Source organism: Gymnodraco acuticeps, unplaced genomic scaffold (genome assembly GCF_902827175.1).
Source record: "Gymnodraco acuticeps unplaced genomic scaffold, fGymAcu1.1, whole genome shotgun sequence".
NCBI classification, from domain to species: Eukaryota; Metazoa; Chordata; class Actinopteri; order Perciformes; family Bathydraconidae; genus Gymnodraco; species Gymnodraco acuticeps.
In genome coordinates, this window is record NW_022992344.1 from 2072808 (window position 1) to 2092778 (window position 19971).

Consider the following 19971-nt stretch of genomic DNA (forward strand, 5'->3'; position numbering starts at 1 on the left):
TTGAAGCTGTTGTTGGCCTGTGGAAAAATGTAATCATAAGAAATGACTTCGGAAAATCTGCAGATAGAGCCATAAGAAATTAATGCAACTGATTATTTAATGTTGTTTTTATAGGCAATCATTTAAGCTTAGTTAGTTCCAGGTTTAATGTGTGCAATAAGTTCATTTCAATACGTTTTGCAATAAACATTGAACCAGTCCTGCCCTCGACTAGTACCCATTTTTTTATTTTGGCCCACTGTGTATTTGAGTTTGACACCCCTGCCTTAGAGCAATAATAATAAAGTAAAGAGAACAAATGGTGATCTATATTTCCCCATATGTAGCTCAACCATTAAAGCAAGTTGACACCAAGAATTCCAAATAATCACCTCAAATCAAGATTGAATAATATCCAGAAAGACACTCTTGCATTATTTTCATTTATTTAAAAAAAACTGTAAAAATGTTGTCCCGGGAATCGGTGTACCTGCTAAAGCCATCAGCATATGCCCAGTGAGACATGCAGGACAGTTATACTAATGCATCAGGGTATACGCTTCTCATTATGTTCATACAGCACTTTACAGAGCATAAAGTGGGACTTGTTGTTGGCTCATCATAATAAGCTGTAAGGATGAATCGATGTAGAAACGTAAAATACAGTTTTGCGGTATGGTTAAAGATTGATAGTCTTGCTATTGTCTTTGTTTCAATATTGCCTAACATTAGCGCTTATTAAGTTTACACTTAAAAAATTCAGAATGCATTCGCCCTTCCATTGCACAGAAAAAATAGTTGTTTGATCTATCCAATGAAAAATGTCCAACTTCCAAACATATCAAGCTTATGTGAAAGAAAAGTTAGCAACAGGATGTGTTTATCTCTGAATCAGTTTCTGCCTTGTTGAAGGTGGTATCTGTGACTTCCTAGAACTCTTGTTCCAGTCCTGCAGACAGCTAGAGCTATAAATGGGTTCTTGGAATCGTTAAAAGACAAGAAAAAATGACATGACCGCGTTCCATGTGGATCTTGGAGTGCGTGCAAAACAAACAGAACAATAAAGAGGATCACATTAATAAAACTCAGTGACTGAGACCAACCAGTCCATCGTGTTGTGCAAGACGAAGAAATTGATCAGACAGATGATCCAAGTGACACTGGACAGAGAAAAAGCACTATGACGTGCCAAACCTGTGAAAGAACAGCTCTGCTCAAGCGAAGTTTTGCATGAGAGAGGAAATGCATGAACTTGAGGCTTAATCTAATAACTTAACTCTGTTTACCTGCCCACTGATGACTCAAAGTTATTCAGAGTTACATTGCCATTACAGCTGGTAAGGATTCAGGAATTCAAGGACACTCGGGCAGGGCGGATGCTTTTAGCTGTCACGGAGGTTTGTGCTCAGGACTTCCAGTTAGAAGGACGCTCTCTCGTTACTCACAGCACAGCCCTGCTGCAGAAATAATGAAGTGGATCAGGGGGTTTGCTTCTTGGGTTTCAACAGCCTGCAGAGTACCGGCCTCTGCAGGGGTTTGGTAGGAGGTCAATGGGTGGGTGCCATAGGGAGCCGAAAATAGGCAGGAGGCAGAGATTGTCAATTGCCTCCGCTCTGCAGGACACCCCTCTCAAACTCTCACCCCCTGACTGGTACACAATCTGAAAATGGTTACCCTCACACCTCTTCGAGCAGGGTCAGCTAGGGATCAGATAATAAAATGAGATGGAGGGCTCATTTGAAGAAGGAAGGGATGAACCTATTGTAATAAAGCAGCTGCACTGAGAGCAGCACATATGCAGGATGTGAAAGTGTGTAAAGGAATACAATCCTTTTTAGGATCATTCTTTTTCAGAACTACAATTCTTAGAATACATAATTCTTTACATTGAACACCCACCCTATACTCCAGTAAACTTCAAGTGCCATACTAGGATGTCTCGGTTTCTGGAATGGAAACATTGAAAGGTATCATGACAGAAGCCTTAAAGTAAGAGTTGTACAGCATGCCTCATTAGCTAAAGATGGCTTTGATAAAGTGATGAACAACACAAATGTAGATGTTGTCGACTTGAACCACAGACATGGAGTTCTCATGACATGCTCCGTTTGACTTTTTGGCAGCAAGTGATTTCAGCTGGTTGAACAAAGGCAGATCATTTACTTGTTTGAGCTTTGATAACTGATAACAAAAGAAAGAGAGGTTAAAATGTCCCTGATCAGATCAAAATGGCAGGAAGCAAATGTTTTTATCACAATCTCAGCAAAGGTCTCTGTAATGGACTAGGAATGTAGCTGGAAAACGTCAGTGAGGGACTGAGCTGGAGGGAGATAAAACAACTGACGATTTTCTGTGTTTTTTTTATTTGCTGACAAATGGCCTAAGATGGCAAATGGCAACAGCGCAATAGCCTCACCAACCAGATTGAGCAACAACAATCGTTGTTTTGCATTGCATTCAGGTGGCCAATGAATGTTGGACTTTTTGAATGTGTCCACACTGATGGAGTTATTTCTAGAGGATATATTTTAGTTTTCTGCGTGTGTTGGCTCACTCTGAATGGAGCGAATGAGTAGGCTGAGGCATGGGACCACAGCTGGATTAGCTGCTCAGCTGTGCTTTTGTTTATAAAGTTTCAAACTGCCTGAGGGATTTGTATTGTCTGGAAGTCATCACTGTAGCATGTACTGTAGCTTTACCATGAGGTACGGAAAAATATAAGGCACATGCCAGTAGGTCTTGATGTTTTTCTACCAGTTTGGACGAATGGCAATATGAATGGTTCGTAAAACGAACATACTGGATTGGTTTCGTGGCATTCTAAAAAGGCAGATTTTAGGAACCTTCATAAACTAGTGCCAAAACATCCTAAAGGTGTTCCTTATACCCTCTTCACCTCTTGTGTAGCTTTTACTTCCAGTGTTTTACTGCTTGCTGGTGTGAGAAATATATCTGTGCTTTTATTGGCAGGTTAAGACATGCTTTGCTATAATGAGCATTAAGTTTCCTTTGAAAGCAGCTCAAATTAGCTGGGAAAGAGAGGGATGAAAATTGCTGAATGGACTTTACAAGCTCTTTTATTCACCCCCATCTCTGTAGTGCGTAATCGTGAAGTCTTTTGAGTTAAATAGCTCATGAATGATGCATTGGAAGCTACACCAGTCAACTCTGAACTCAGAACTAATTGATGATTGCTCGCAAACAGATGTTGGCCCGGTTCGAACCACGGTTGTTAGCAATTATTTGATAAACAACAGGCTAATATGCTAATTGGTACCAGCTGTCAATGAGGTTACTCGGTGTGTTTACACTCCAGTTACAGTAAGATGCTCGACTTCACCTGTCCCCCTCAGGGCCTGACTATTCTTCACCAAGCCCCCCCGACTACAAGGCAACGTACACCCCTTTTCGAATGCACACAAAACACATCATTACCTTGTTCAGTTAGCATAACATAATCAACCGGTTTTATTGACTGCCAACATATGCACATGGACACAACAGTAAACAATGGAAGCCTTGTGCACCTCTCATTTTGCTAAACAAGTGGATTTCCTCCTCTTCCAACTCTTTTGGTTCTGGCCTCCCTGTGGAATGTTTTTACCGGGGTACATTCCTCACTCTTGGCTTGTGGTTTTCCGTGTTGGCTAAGACCATGTGCGTTGGACGGCTCTGTCACACAGAGAACTGAGAAAAATCAGTCAACACAGCGACCGCTTGAGGACTAGGGCTGGTAACTTAGCTTGTTTTTATCTGAGCATAAAGTGAGTTTTATTGTCAATTATTGCAAAGGTAAGCTGAATTGTTGAGTGAGGTGAAGAGGTAAAGCTGTTCCCCTTTTGGTTAACACTGGGTTTGAACTACACGTTTTTTATTACCGTCTTAAGTAGAACTTTACGCTGGGTGTCAGTAGCTTGCGTGCAATGCATCCTGGTATGCACTGCAAGCACAACTCAGGATAACTCAGCTTTCTCTGTTAATATAGCACGAACTGATGAATTTATTGCTTCAATCGACTACATTTACCATCAACACTGATTGGAAAGCCACATAAAAGGTGGTGAATTTTCCCTTCAAAGGAACCTCTCTGTGAAAGCCTGCAGAACATCTGATTAAATGAAGATGCAGGAGTCCAGGCAGAGCCATGACCACGAACCCAAATAAACAGAAATGTCGCCATGGATGATGTGGCAGACAAATGTGTGCTTGTGCGTTTATGTGCAAATGTGTGTTGTCATACCTGCCAGGTGGAGGCCCCTGGAGTACCCTGACAAGAGCCATTAAAGTTTATAAGCGTGAGGCCCAGCTGTCAATCAAGCTGACAGGCTGTGCCCCTCCAACCTTGCTCTGAAGTGAACCCCACAAAACCCCAGAGAACCCCTGACCCTGCTTTGACAGGGAGCTGGGATAGGCTGGGCAGGGCTGATCTGGGAGTGGCTAAGGTTATGGAGGGAAGTTGGCGGCTTTTGCCTGAAGGTTGAAGTTTTCGACAGAAAGATTGATGGTTTGGGTCCCCAGAGTGGCAGGGAGATTGCAGGATGCTAGTGATGAAGAAGTACTGCTCTCTCCCCCCTGGGCCACAATCGAAGTAATCCGGACTGGCTGAACCTCTTTGGTTTCTAGAAGGTGATCTCCATAGCTGACAGCTCTGGGCAGCTCCCACTTGTACTTGAGTGTTGCTCTTCTCACTCAGACCAAAACAACTCAAGTGGTTGCCTTGGTGTGGGGGTGATTCTTTCCAATGGCCTAGTTAGTAAACACTAGAACTATATCATCCACTTGAGAAGGTAATTCATCAGCAGTGAGTGCTTGCAAATATTGACTTGGTCAACATCTTCTGACAACTCTTGCTGGAACTTGCCTTTTATTGCCTGGAGGCTCCGCACTTTTGTCATGCCGCACACAGACTAACGGCCCGTCTACACTACAGGCGTCGAAAAAGCTTGAAGCTGGGCGTGTCTGAGGCTTGACGATTTTTTGCGAGCAACGCGACCAACAACCAATCACATGAATCTCCCGCCCCCGACATACAAAGCAATAGCAATGTTAAAACGAAGTAAACTGGATATAAAATCCCCAAACAGGAGAAAACCTACCAGTTTCACCCACTGTCTCTGCCACCTCCCTCCATGCCTCGCTCCTCCGGTTTGTATCCCGGTAGATGAACAGAGACTGATCATACAGCACCGGGTGATTCACTACCGCTATAATGAATTTTCCCTCCATTTTTTTTAATATGAGGAAATGACCTGCGTAGTCTCTCCCAGCAGCGGTTTGATTGGCTAGCGCTTGTACTGGCAGATTTGCATAAACGGGATTTCATTGGCTGACGCCAGCTTCGAGCAAGCATCGCCGATAGACGCTCGCGATGCTTGCAACGCCTTGCCATGCTACCCGGCGAAGTTTGAAAATATCCTACGTCACCCCATTCAAATGAATGGGCGAAGCGTTGAAAGCATTTTTTGACGCCTGTAGTGTAGACGGGCCGTAACACTGAAAAGTCTAATTGGACAATTCTCTGTGCGCTTCCAGTTCTTTATAGAGGGAGTGGATCATCAAACGGAATGCTTAAAACCAATAGAATAGACAAATGGCTACCAGGCAGGTGTCTTTCCAACTTTATTGTTTCTGCATAGCATATACAAATATGTCTGACTTATCTGACTTATCTTGTTGTGGTTAATCCCATGTTATAGCCAGAAGGCCCTTTGTCAGGGCTAACGTACCATATTTACTGTTAACAAACAGCATTTGAGAGCAGCTTAAAACTCTAGCAATGTGTAGGAAAGTTTGGTTTAAGTGATAGTTGCAAGGATAAACTATTGAGCTTAGAGAGTTTGATGTACAGTCACAAAACTAAATATGCACCTCCATGCAACATGTCCTTCTAGCAATTATGACACTTGATGGAAATGTTTGCCTCTGTTGCCAAAGAGCAAATAACCCAATGTAAATATATGTCTGTGTGCACGCACCTCTGTACGTTCCTGTGTGCCTTATGTAGCCTGTCGTGCCACAGCAGGATTAAAGTATCCCTCTCCCCAGACTGCCTCTTCCCTTGGCCCCCGCTGACCCCTCCCACACACTATTTATTTTAATTTAAGGAAACTTCCAGCCTTTGCTAAGCGAGACCGACCGACGATTACTTTTTTCTTTTCTCTTTGGCATCCTACTCCCAATGCTCTTGCCAAAACCTTTTTTCTTACAATCCGTGTATCTCTCTAAATGTTACTCAGTTGGGCCTTTAGTCCCAAAAAAAGGGTGCTTGTCGTCTGTGTTTTGAATGTTGATCTGATTGGGCCCGTTTGACAAAATGGGATGAGAAAGTGTCCTCTGTGCAGTCGGCCAATGGGGAAATTGAATCATTCCGGGTTGGAAAGGCACATTTGGGAATAGCCCTGTTTCCTCTGAATTGTGGCTTGGAGAGATTCAGAGACTTGCTCTCTGAGGTGTGTGTGTTTGAGTGTGTGCATGAGTATACATGTGTTTGTTTGAGCAAGTAGGTTCCCATGTATGCATCTGTGCACGCTTGTATGTTTCCTTAGAGTGGGAGACAGTACAAAGCACATATTGTAGTTTGTGTCAAAGAGTAGGAAAGCTCTCGCTGAGTGGGAGGAGGTGTGCATCTGCAGGCTCTCTTTCTATTGTGTCAGCAGCTCCAGCTTGTTCCCCACCTCTCGTGTGAGGTGATTCAACACCGGGCTGTGGTCCACATCCAAAAGTGATCCTTTAAACCAGGAGGGAATCACGTTAGTTCAAGAGAGGCTCCTGCTGTGATTTGGAGCAGTGTTTCTGAACACCTGTCAGTCACATTCAGAAAAACACTTATCTGGCTGTATTCAATGTATCTAAGAAAAGCCTTTAGTAATTTAATGCACCTAGCTGATGTTCCCAGTGGGTATAGGTTCAGTGCCAAGTTGTCCGCCCTGCAGCAGCTACATTTCAGTGTCCTAAATATTCTCAAAAATGTGCTTAATCCAGGCTGAAGACTTTTCTTTTTGTCGCTGCTTTTAATTGAACTATTCACATCTTAGACTGCACTGTAACTTTTATCCATGTATTTTGTTTTCTTTTAATGTTTATTTTATTAGCTTTTCTTTTTAATGACTGATTTTAAATGCCATTTTTTAAATCTCTTTCATTTTTGTAAAGCACTTTGAATTGCCTTGTGTTGAAAAGTGCTATATAAATAAACTTGCCTTGCCTTAATGGATTATTTCATTGATTGATAGATTGATCTTATTTTCTGTTTGTTTCAGTTGGACCCCATTCCTGACGAGGTACTTCAACAGAGACCGAATGCCAATGCTGTCCACTCTATGGAGAAAGTTCTTGAAATACAAAGTGAGTGGGTTAGTTACACAGACAAAACATTCATCATCATTTTTGTGATTTGACCTTATTGAATGATATTTGGTTTAGGTTTTAGATGGATGACTGTATCTGTGCATATGATAAGTACCTCAAGAGCCTCTCTGTGGTGAAGTGGCCCATGATGCACAGCGGTACTAACCGAGTTTTACCTTGTTCCGGTCTTTTGTAGGTAAATACTGGCGCTCACTGCTGCGCTCCGCCTCGACACTCGGTTGCTCTCTGAGCGAAGCCCTTCGGTGTGATGCAGACGAGGCAGAGACCGTCTCAGCTATGGCCTCACTGTCTGTCGCCAACAAACACATCGGAAAGAGGTATACGGTCTTATCCATCTCAAGTTGTTCCCAACCACTGGTGATCCTTAGTTCAAGTTTGAAGGAGTCATTCAACCTTTTTTAAATAAGCACATCTCTTTCCTGCTGTGAGATAGATATTTAGTTCAGTGCTAATCAGAGAGATAAAGAGGTGCTCTCAGATGTTGTATATTGACAAGGGATGTTGTTTTGTGTGCTAAGCTAACAAGCTGCTATCTAAATGTATACGCTACAGCAGGGGTCGACAACCTTTTTGATATGAAGTGCCATTTAAAAAATAACATTTGATTAGTGTGCCGATGTTCGTGAACTGTAAACGGGGGGGGTGGAGCTTGACGCTCGTTACCTGTCAACGGGAGGGGGGGGCTCGTGAACTGTCAACTGGAGGGCGGGGGAGCCTCGCTGCGGGGAAGCTGTGGACCTCTGTCGCCTGTCAGCGCAACTTACATGATGCCGTTTAAACACATTTAAATAAATAAAGGGCGGTGCCGGCCGTCAGCGAACTGAGCCCCGGTGGTCAACGGCCTGCTGGCGACCGGCTCGGTTCGCTGACGGCCGGACGTACTATGATTCTCCAGAACACATAGTTGGCCAGTCTGCCCCTGTGTAGCATATTATTTTCGATGACAGATGAGCATATCGCCACTGGGCTTTCAACTAAAGACACAGCCACGCAAAAACTGCGGCATGTACAGCTCCTTATACTGCAATGTGTGAAGTGCGCTACACCCCTGATCGTTTCACCATCATGGAGGAAAGCAGCAGAAGGTCGACTGGAGTTAAAGAGAGCGGGGCCTAGAAGTTATCCTTCTGCGCTGCGTTGCGTGCATGGCTTCCTTCTGCAGGGGGAGACGCGCTCTGCCGGCAGTCTCGTTCAGGATCCGAAAATACAGTTTAAATATTTGTGCACACTTATTCCTAGTGTGCCACTGGTTGCCGATCCCGCGTGCCAATGGTGGCACGCGTGCCAGGGGTTGCCGACCCCTGCGCTACAGTGATGAATATCTTTTTATCTAACTCGTCAGGAAAGCAAATAAATCATATGACAAATGCTTAATGTAAAACAATGACAGAAAAAAGTGAGAAATGTTGTGTGCTTTAGATTTGAAAACACATAAATGTTGGTAACACGGACTGTCAACTTTTGAAGTGTTACGTGTGTTGCATTAAGTGTCCGTTTGACAACAAATAGCCCCTAACTACCTTTCTTTTCACTGTAGTTAATGTATTTTGTATTATTTTAAATAGCATTTACACTCCTTTAAAATATACAGTCATGGTACTGTAAGCAAATCTCTTCATTACACTGTCTATTTTATCTTTTTCCCAGGGCTGAAGAGGAACCAATGGAAGAGGACGCTGTAATGTAAAGAAAAATCCCTAGCCTTTGACCACTCACACCAGTCTTTATCTTTGACAGTGTCGTCATCCTGTCAATTGAAATGCCACGCCTATGTCTCCCCCCTGCCACACCAAGATGGCATCTTTTTATGAGAGAGAACTAGCAGTGGCACTCAATGGAAACGGAACACTGAAGATGAGCGATGCATTCGCTGATCAGCAGTGCACAGACTGATCAGCATAAATGCGTCGTCTCTTGGATTTAAGAGGATTGACTCAGCCATCCCACAATGACAACCTCGAGTGCCAGTGCTTTTAAAACACTACACAAGATGTACTTTTTGAATGCCAGTCGGACCCATACACGTCGTTGTCTACTTTTCCTATTGTTCTGTTTTTTCTGTGCTTTATCGTCACACTTTCATTGAAAAACCACCAGAGCTAATGATTGTGACTCTGCTCTACGGATGGATCATTCCTGCTCTTTTAAGATATCCGGATAATTGGGACAAAGTGTTCACATTTTTTGCCATTTTCCCTGAAGGGTCGAAGATAACATATGGAAAATGTCGGCGATTCAAATGACTGACAGTGAAAGACGTTTGTGCCTTTTTTTTCAAACCTGGTGGATTTTTTCTTGAAAGAGCTTTGCCTTAAATAACAGGTTTGGGAAAAAGACCTGTCTTCTCCCCAACTCCTTAAACTTTTCTATCTTGGCAAGACATCCGATGCCTGCATGTTGTTGGCACATAGACCTTGGCATGTTTACCTATATTTCCCTGCAGCCTACTGTCTCTCCCTTTGCATTCATCTTTCCTTTATTGCCTTCATTTGAATGATGGCATTGTAGAAGGGAGTTCTCCGCCACAAGTTGGAGGTGGTTCACTTAGAGGAAGTTAGTAGGACTATGTATCAGAAACCTGAGTAAACAGCTTGAAGGGCTTCCTCAGACAATCTTGTGTCATTCAAGCTAAACTTCTACTCGGTTAAATTTAGGTAACAAAACTGTTCTGTTGGGTACAAAAATCATGGTTTGGCTTTGAAAAAGTAAGTTAGTTGGATAATTAAGTGAAGGACGTTAGTAACAAAAAAAGTCCACTTTGACTCTGGTTTCACAGAGGACCCGAACTCTGGGCCTCTTGGATCAAAGTTCTGTGACACATTTATCCATTAATACTTCCTCCAAAGGCAGACTTCTGCTGACTTCCTTAAGAAACATATTTATAACACGTTTAAAAAAAACCTGGGGAAAACAAGTGTCACATAAAACGTATTAGACAATGCAGTTTCGTTGTAGGGGAATGTCATGTTTAGGGAACCACGCTGTCTGTGGATCAGCATACATGTTGCATCAATCAACTTTTTCACCTTTCTTACATCGCAGCTGATTCAGTCTAATGTCGGGAGGTGTAGGGATGTGAATGTGGACCCAAGTGACGCGCCATGAGCGGCATTAGAGTCTCCTGCCAATGGCCAGAAAGGATAGGTACATCTTAATCACAATGTACTGCACTAAAGCAACAGGACTTTAAGTCTAAGTATACTGTATGTAGTAGATACACAACAGTAAACCTAATAGACTTTCTCTGTTGAGTCAAACCACTTTTTTTACATAATAACCAGTTTCTCGTTTCTGAGATGAATGAGGGAAATTGAGGAATTATTCTCATATGGGCCAATTTGTTGAACCATCCCTCTCTTTAAGACAACGGTGTCTCCGTGGTAACAATGACCAAACCACCTGGGATTTTCCAGGGGGGTGTTCCAGCCCTGCATGAGCTCCCACAGCTGGTTTAACATCTGCAGTCCCTTGTTAAGCAACATCTGCTGCCCACATGTCAGGTACTATGAGGCAGGTGTGTACATATGTTCATACACAGTGAAGCACAAACTGCTTTTTTAAATATTCGAGTGGATACACATGCTCTTTATTTTTTTAATTTATTTATCGTCCTTTTCTCTTGAGCAATGACCCGGCTGGTGGGATTAACCCATGCATAATGGGTTTCCAACAACTTTGCTGAATCTTCCTCCTCCTGCATCTGAACGCTTAATCACATCTGCATCACAAATCCGTTACAAACACCTTAATACTTAAGAAAATAAATAAAATATTGGCTAGTTTCCTTATACTTAAAGCTTAATAATATTGGGTTCTATACCGACTATCACTGCTGCTGGATAGCTACATTTGGTTTTCCATTTTTGCCCAAATTACACTGTAACCTAATCCCAGTGTGCAGAAGTGGACTTCCTGTCTGTAGCCATTCCTCCAACTTGTGTTTATCCCCTGGGATACTGCCGTCTCCCACCTTTATCCATCTACAAACTAATCATTTTTCATGTGTTTTTTCAGCGAACAGACACAGTGCTGTTGCGTTTACTGTTGTTTACTGTACATAGGACATCTATCTGAGTATTCCTGCCACACACATTTATCAATGACTACTTTGGTTGATTCTCTTTCCTCTCACTTTTGTTGTCCTTTCATTGGACTCCTTTTATTCTTTTTTTCCCTCTGTCTCTGTTACATTGTAAAGCTGACATACTTCACGCATGTGAAGATCCAGACTCTGTTTTTAGCGGACATCACATGACTGTTTTCTGGGGTTTTGCGGGAGGGTTGGGATGCAAATGTTTCTACTTTGTATGATGATCGACAATTGTGTATTTACTGTCTGTTCATAGTAGATTTATATATAAAAGAAATAAGTATATTATATATTATATCTATACATACTGAAATACTATGATCTTGTTTTTGAAGTTGGTATTGAAAAACAGTACTTACAGTCGACCCTTTTGTAGGGTGTACCTGAAGGCACCGCTGACTGTCCTTGGTTACGTGTTGATAAGCATTTTTCTGGTTGTCTTTTTGTCTTTTCACACTGATGACGAGTATGTGGCTTTATCCATCCCATTGGTACCAGAGAGCTGTTACAGTAGGGTGCCATTGCCCTCCGCTCAGCCTCACATCCAGGCACATGTTCCTGCTTTTCCACCTTTTGATGTGTCTAGATACCATTGTAGAGCTACCTTTTAAAGTTTCTGTAACTTTAAGAAATGTGAGAGAAAATTCTCAATCTGGATTCAACATATCTCAAAAAAGTAGTTTCTCCTTCTTTGCAAATCCATCCACTAACGAGAACAAAAAATACAAGACAACATTATATGGGTGGATAAATTGGATTACCGCTATGAACCCTAAATTAAATCCTACATTTTTAACAATGTCTTTGTCAAACAGGAACATCTGAAACGTGTGTATATGTATGTATATATATATATATATATATATATATATGTTTACATTACATTGTCATAAGCTGATTTACATCTTCTAAAACCGCAATCAGACTTCCAAATAGTTAATTGAATGTTTGTTCATCATTCATTTACTGATTGAATATGACCTCTACTGGCAGAGTAATGCTCTTAAATCACATCAACTACATTAGTTTCCATGACTTCTGCAGATGACCAGACAGGCCAAAGTTCAGACGGTTGTATTCCTGCTTGTATGATCGATCTACTACTTTGCAAATGTACCAGGAAACAATGGAAATGGACAAAAAGTAGGATTAACACTAAGTACAGCAAGGATGCAAGCAGTTTATAATTATTTAGTGGTCTTAACTCCTTTCCATGGATGTGATTTTTCTGTCTGATCCCTTTGAATCAGTCAGCTCCCCAAAAACGTATTTTTGAAAGATTTATTTCTATGACTTTTCTCATGTTAACGTCAAACATCTTTGCCGATAGACATATTTGTGGTTGGATTATGACAATGCGCAAGTCATGCTTTACAGAATCTCACCTGCATTAGACACGCTGACATCTCACCTCCTGTAAACAGTTTGGTCGAGGCTTTTTTTTCTGTAACCCAGCCCAGAACTTTCCCAGAAGCGTTGCTCAGCAGTGCCCGTCAGAGTTTCTGCTTTGGTTTCTCAAAAGAAGCCAAAGCTAGCACCGTCTGTCCTCACTGCTTGTCTTAACACAATGTCCAGTAACAAAGAGAAAACATTCCATTATGCTATAATTTCCATTTATTAGGAGGGGTCATGTCTTTCTGTTTGAACCCTCATAGTTCTGACTTCAGTCCTCCTTTCTCTCTGCATGATCCTAACGTCCGCATGCCCCCCCACCCACCTGTCTTTCTGTCTGTCCCATTCCGCATATCAGCACAAGAGATCGAGCACTGAAGGACATTAGTACTTTCACTGTATCCAAACCGCCTCTTTTACTGCTTTCTTCTTTACGCCGGGGAGGAGTTTGGGTGCTTTCCATGTTGTGCTTTTACCCGTAGGATATGGAAACATGAAAGACTTCTGTTTAACATTTTACAAAAGAAAAAAAAAAAGTATCTAGCACTTGTAACACAGATGTTAGATTTTATTGTATTTATGTAGAAAAACAAATTGTTTTGGGGGGGACGCTTTGTAAACCACGACGACAGAGTGGACACTTTTTTTTATTATAAACCAGGCAGGATGTGACTTTGGTGGACTCTTGGGAAGACATGTTTTGTTCTTTGTCACATCTGGACTTTTATCAAAGGGCTCCATCCAGGTGCCTGGTCATTGTTACGGTTGTCCATTCCACTAAATAATACGCCAGTTATTGCTATGACCACTGTGGTTAAAACAAACAGTTCTAGGTTTACATATGTATAAAATGCATATTCTTTTTTTTTTATCAGATATGTTTTTGACTTGTTCCACCATTGTTACAGAAATAGTACATTATTTTCTCGGGAACCTTTGCTCTAACATGTTGTCTTTGACATCTACGATATAAAGTATTGTTTTGGAAAACTGCAATGTCTGTTTTTTATGTTAATAGTGTTGGTTGCTGGCTTTGATTGCAGGAAAAAGGATTATTTACTGTGATGCAAACGTGTCAGAAATGGCAGCAAATGAAGATGACAATTGATTCAGCAGAGCCAAAGGCCCAATTCCAAACTGACCCCTACGCACTTCATATCCATTTGCACCTTCACACTGAGGATCCACCACCTTAAAGGTCCCATGTCATGGCCATTTCTACTGATCATAATAATTCCTTACATTTATTATAGCGCTTTTCCAGATGCTCAAAGCGCTTTACAAATACACATTACACATATCATACGGTGGTCATGTACTGTGGACAATACCCACAGGAGCAAGTTCAGGTGAAGTGTCTTGCCCAAGGACACAACGGCTTTACAGACGCAGCAGCGGCGGGTTTCGCCCCTTGATCTGATAATCATTGCACAGCGCACTGCGCCACACCGTCCATCTTCACGCCTCGAGGTCATCGAGGCGCTTTTACAAGTACACATTAGTATCATACATGTACTGTGGACAATACCCACAGGAGCAAATCCGGGTGAAGTGTCTTGCCCAAGGACAGCCTGACGCAGTGGCGGCAGGAGCGGGTTTCGAACTGGAGTTCCCCAGCACCCCCCCTTGATCAGATGCACAGACCACTGCGCCACCCGTCCCTACAATCATAATTCCATTGTTGAGGTCTACTAGAATAGATTTAAATTGTGCAATTTTCCAAACTCACATTGGTTTCTCATACAGCATCTCTGTAAAGTATGTGTATTCACTCTGTCCTAAACGGCTTGTTGGAGCTCCTGCCTCCCCCCCCCCTCCCTATGAGCCCACTGTGCTCTGATTGGTCAGCTCGCCCACTCTGTTCTGATGAGACTACCACTATGGTCTACCACCGTTGCAGCGGAACATCAGTGATTATGTTACAATGGCGTTAGCAACCAGAAAATGACACCAGTAATGACAAACAGATGAGAATGCTGCGTGGGGTCTGGGTGCCGTGTTGGCGGGACGTTGCGCTGCTCACTGCTGCGAGGAGCGGACAGTGTGAGCTGGGTTCATTTCCTGCTTGTTGCGTGGGGTCTGCGAGACAGCGAGACATCGTGAATGGACGCGGGCCATCTGCGAGGCTCCACTAGCAATTAGCAATCCGCAGAAAAAGGGACATTTAATATTGTTCGATTTTAACTTTTGGGTAACATTGTATTCTAGTTTGTTATACCCGCGTTTAGTCTAGAAAATGGTAGACTAATTTGATTGTAAAGTTTGGGATATTTACAGGGACTTTTGCAAAAACCAAGCACCTCATAAACATCAGATTTAAAACTAAAAGAGTTACAAAAAAGAAACCTACTAAAGTTTATTTTTATTTTTTTTATATTTATTTTTTGTTCAAATGTTTATACCCTTAAGTCTTCAGACTCAACTGACAGGATTAAACTCAAGGAAATGTATCCGCTTCCTTGAGGCTCTATCTGCAGTTGCAAAAGTCTTTATACAACTCCTTCACATGCAGTATCACTTCCCAAAACAGCATTGCAGGAATAGCAACAAGAGGCCCCACAGTAGCTTTGACTGGGATTAGCCACCCATTTGGAAAGGTCAAGGGTCGGAGCTAGTGTCCAAATAACTAGCAGTGAATCCCTGTTGGTGATGGAACTAACGCTGGGACAACAGTGTAAAAGCAAACAAAACCAATCCCGCCTTACTCCCCTCAAATAAACACGCATTCCATTGCTTTCCTGTCAGACTCTTAATTCAGAGTGTAACAGTGTAAATAACCCCCGGCTTTGTGGTCTCGTCACGATCTCTGTAAATCACAGAGGCTTGAGACATCTCAACGTGTCTGAAGCAAACGAGAAATCTGAGAGCGTAAGGGTCAACAAGAGACATGAGGGACAATATTTACAATCATGCAGATGCTTAAAGGAGCTCCGCTGGCTCCCAGAAGTGGGCCCGTGACTTTAAAGCTGGGAATGTGACCTTTTTATGGTTCCTTGGTGGCTCTAACAACGGCGCTCATGATACAGACTGCCCGTCTCACCTTTGGCTCACCGTAGGCATCGACACGGTCGTCATCTTCGCTGTGTAACGACACCGACCCCTCGCTGAGGTCGAGTCAAAAAGAAGGAGGAGCCCTGACCCCTTCCCAAAGGCCAGCCTGCAAGATGGCCGCCACAACAAAGGGCTGAAATGTCAAAGAAATCTGGGAAAACCCCACTATCTATTTTCCCCACAGAAGACATTGTGGTGTGCGACCGCTCTTGCTCGTCTTCTTGCAGCATCGCTCGTTGTCAGTTAGCTCTGTCATTACTCAGCCACCCGTATGCGTAACAAATACCTCATCCTCCCAGCTGCTCATCACCGCGCTTTTTAATTGCAGGTTCCACTGACTAGAAATGGCGATGAAGCTTTGGCCAGCTGCTCGGAAGACAAATAACACTAATTACAGATGAGTCATTAGATCAGTTGTGGATCATAAACACAAACCGAGGAGGCCTAGAGGTGGCCCAGTCAAGTAAAGTCCACGGAAAGCGTTAGACCAAAATTCGCTTTGGCAGGTTATTTACACAAGTCACTTTGAAGCTGACAAAATGTCAGTATTTCACCTTCAGTTTCCCTCAATTTACTTTATTCCGAGCATGGATTTGGAAACAATGGCAATGCTTTGCTGTTCTTTCCAATGGATGTTCCACCAGTCCTGTTGGGACCTCTGATCCATGGTGTGTTTGAAAAGCCCTGCAGCGTTTGCTTGTCTTGCTACTGTATGTGTTTAGTCTGGTGCACATCAGAAGGGCGAGGACACACGAGGAGCAGCAGCAAACCGAACTCTGAGGCCGGGTCCCTGGCAGCCCGGGGGTCAGAAGAATCAAAGTTCACACACACGCTGCTGACCGTTCTTTTCTTGATCCTAAAGACCAGAGCAAAGCATTCAACATAATGTACTAGTGTAGTGAAAGAGCAACCTGTCCACTCATCCAGATCTGGAGGACATTTAGGACAAAGTCAAGAGAGGCACTGAAATTCTCCTGAATGCTATTCCTTCTGTATCTATTACGCTAAAACATAATAAAGATTAGATAAGGTTAGATAATGAAGAAAATTCCCCTCAACCCAACAGAAGTAATTTTAAAAAATCTTTCATTTGTAGATATTTAAAAATGTATGTTAACATTTACCAAATGTGATTATTGTTTTATTGTAGAGTTAAATAGTGACCTTTACTTTATGCCACACTAAATCCACTAAATAGTTTTTTGATTCTCTTCATCATCAGCCTATTGATGTTTGTATTGCGTGGTCTGTATTAGTGGATTGACATTTCTCAGTTGTCATGGAGATGGGTTTAAGGAGTACCAATTGATTTGGTAAACAGCACAGATTTGCTAAAATAAAGGATCAAAGTTAACACTGTCCTTAAAACTGGAGTTAAGGTTTCCTTAAAATAAAACTAGTTGCACTTGAAGCTAAACCGCACATAAGACCTTATCAATCAAAATGTGACATAAAACTTAAGGTAGCTCCTTTGGCTCTATTTTAACCGCAACATGGCCAAGTGAATGACAGTAAAAACAGGAAATTAGTGAATTCCGAGAATAGGACAGCCCAATACGGCTAATGATGAGAAAACTATTTTAAAATTGGACATGCAGTCAATTCAGGATGTTCCGAGTGTCTAGAGTTGGATCACTACTCTATGCAGCTGTGCTCTTCCAGCCACTTTGCTAAAATGATGACTATGACTTTATGCTCCGGGATGTTTCCCATCAGTAATAGGTGAGATCCTTCATGTCCACAGGTCAACAATGTGCTGAGTCATTCATTGCAATTTCCTCCCACATTGTTTATTTTGTTGTTATTTACTTACTCTTAGTAGGGCTTTGTGATTTATTTTATTGTATTCCTCCAGAAGAGTAATCGTTTCCTCCTTTGACCAATTAGTTATTTTTCTCCTCTGCCATTATTTGTACTATCTGACTAGAGGCCAACCTTTGAGACAATAACAGGTATCACACTAAGCAACGGTCATAACATCTCTTAAATTCCGTTTACTAAGGCACATTTTTAAAGGATTATATAAACCCCCTTAAATAAGTCCCAAAATGATTAGGAAATTGAGCTTTAAGTGTCATGCGTAATTTAAATGCAATCTGCCCCTAGAATTGAGTTAGCTACTTTGAAGTTGTCCAGTGTTTGAGAGTGTTCACATTAAAGATGGAGATTGTATAGATTTGGCATAAAATCCCTGCAGTTGCTTTTGTTTTTTCTAAACCCTGTCACTAGAGGGTTTCATCAAACAGACCACTGTGTTTGAATAATGCAAGACCTCTCTATCTCTATAAGCCTCAAACTGTCCAGATGTACATTGTTCCACATTGTGTTCCCTTTTCACTTTAAATGTATATCTTGGGAAAAGGTTTTGTATTTATTTTTTTTTTTTCAAAAGATTTTTTTTTCAGTCAGAACTCTAAGAAAAAAGTCAAAATTCAAACAAATTATAATATTATTTTCCTGAAAATCTCCGTATTTTGAGAAAAAAGTCAGAGTACTGTCTCTGATCTCAGAAAGCTGACTTTCTTTCTCAGAACTTCGTCAGATCTCCAAAATAAAGTTATATGTGGCCCTTTCCCTGTTCTGTAGTTTGAGGAATTACTAAAAGGATAAACATTTACTACTTTCGTATTAATTGTAAGTGCAATCTCATTCTTCCTCTTTCCTTTTTTCCTTAACTGAGTAATAATCAAATGTTGGGTTGTCAGTGAGTGAACTCTGCATCCTCAGCAGTGAAAACAGAGGTGAGTGAGAGTTGGCTCCTGAACTGGCGTGACCCGCTGACCTCTGCTGACCCGCCGCTCATCACCGGTGCTAATGAAGAGAAAAGAGGGTGGGGGGGGGGGGGGGGGAATGTCGGCATGTGACCCCACAAACATACCCAGCCGCTTCCTGTCTCCTCCACAGCCCTCAGACGAGTCAGGTTTCACCGCTGAAGGTGAGAAACAGCAGGCCAACGTATGCACCCACCATACAAACAACACATCCAGTACACACATGGAGGGGTTGATTGTTACTACACGTTGTCGGTAGATTTCTCCTAAACTAAAGTTAAAGTAAGCGTTAGTAAGCGTCATCTGCATATTCAAACATCAATTATTAGAAACTTGTAATACAAAGTTGTCATGATGTAAAATATCAACTCAGTATGTTTCATAAAAATGTCTGAGTAACCCTAATCACCTGCCGTTTGCAAAATGGATATCATTTTACAGTATTTTCTCAAAACAATTTCTTCGAGTTTTAAAACCTCCACTTACATCGTAGCACTTACATATCATTAATGGCCTGATTTATGAACTTTGTATTCCTAAAAACTTGACATTATTCCTTTGAGATGGTTCATTTCAAGGGGTATATCCTACACTAATACATTTCAATATAATATAGGAAATAACCAAATAGATATCTAAAATCACCTCTGTAAAAACCTTTGACTGTAATCTGTCCAAAAAATGGAACAAGAATTTTAAACCTGTTTAGATTTTTGTTCAGGAAACACTTATTAGTACAAATGAGCACATACTCAATAAGATACCTCACCATTTTCAAACATAACATTCCGGAAAACTGCTTCAACACATTTCTGTCTTAATATGAACTGTGGGAGTCTCATAGTGATATCTATCTGTTCAAAAGTGTGAACCCTATTGATTAAGCTGGATACATGCGTGTGTTGGTTTTAGACCAATGACCCACCAGGAGGATGTTATCATAAAACCGCTCCCCTGGTGATGCAGATGTGAGAGCAGTGACTCCCTCACCTTGCGCCAGGAATATTAATGACCATCGATTACTGTTTATGTGTTTTGTTTGTGTATTTGTTTATTCTTCTCAGTAATGCCTCAAAAACTCTTCCTGCTGAGATGACATCTTCCCGCTCACCCATCCTCTGAACTGCTTCACAGAGCTGTAATTATCATTTGGCTAGCATCACCGACGCTAAAGTTAGACATTTTCCATCTTTGTGGACACTTGGATGTAATAATCAGCGCTGACACAGCAGCTGGTCTACACCTATGTGTTAAAGTGTGTTTTTCAGATGAGACCAGATGGACAAAAGACAATTCCTTCTTCAAGGTTTAGAGCCAAGT

General features: G+C 41.9%; 1 protein-coding gene across 1 annotated transcript in view; it reads left to right on the forward strand.

Annotated features, from left to right (window-relative positions):
- hdac4 (histone deacetylase 4) overlaps window positions 1-13825 on the forward strand; it is a 200068-nt gene extending 186243 nt beyond the window's left edge. Inside the window, exons 27-29 of the mRNA XM_034208775.1 lie at window positions 7239-7323; window positions 7523-7664; window positions 8995-13825. Of these exons, the coding sequence (XP_034064666.1) occupies window positions 7239-7323; window positions 7523-7664; window positions 8995-9034 (267 nt within the window). The 3' untranslated portion in view covers window positions 9035-13825. The remainder of the gene's footprint in view (window positions 1-7238; window positions 7324-7522; window positions 7665-8994) is intronic.
- Window positions 13826-19971: the final 6146 nt, after the last annotated feature.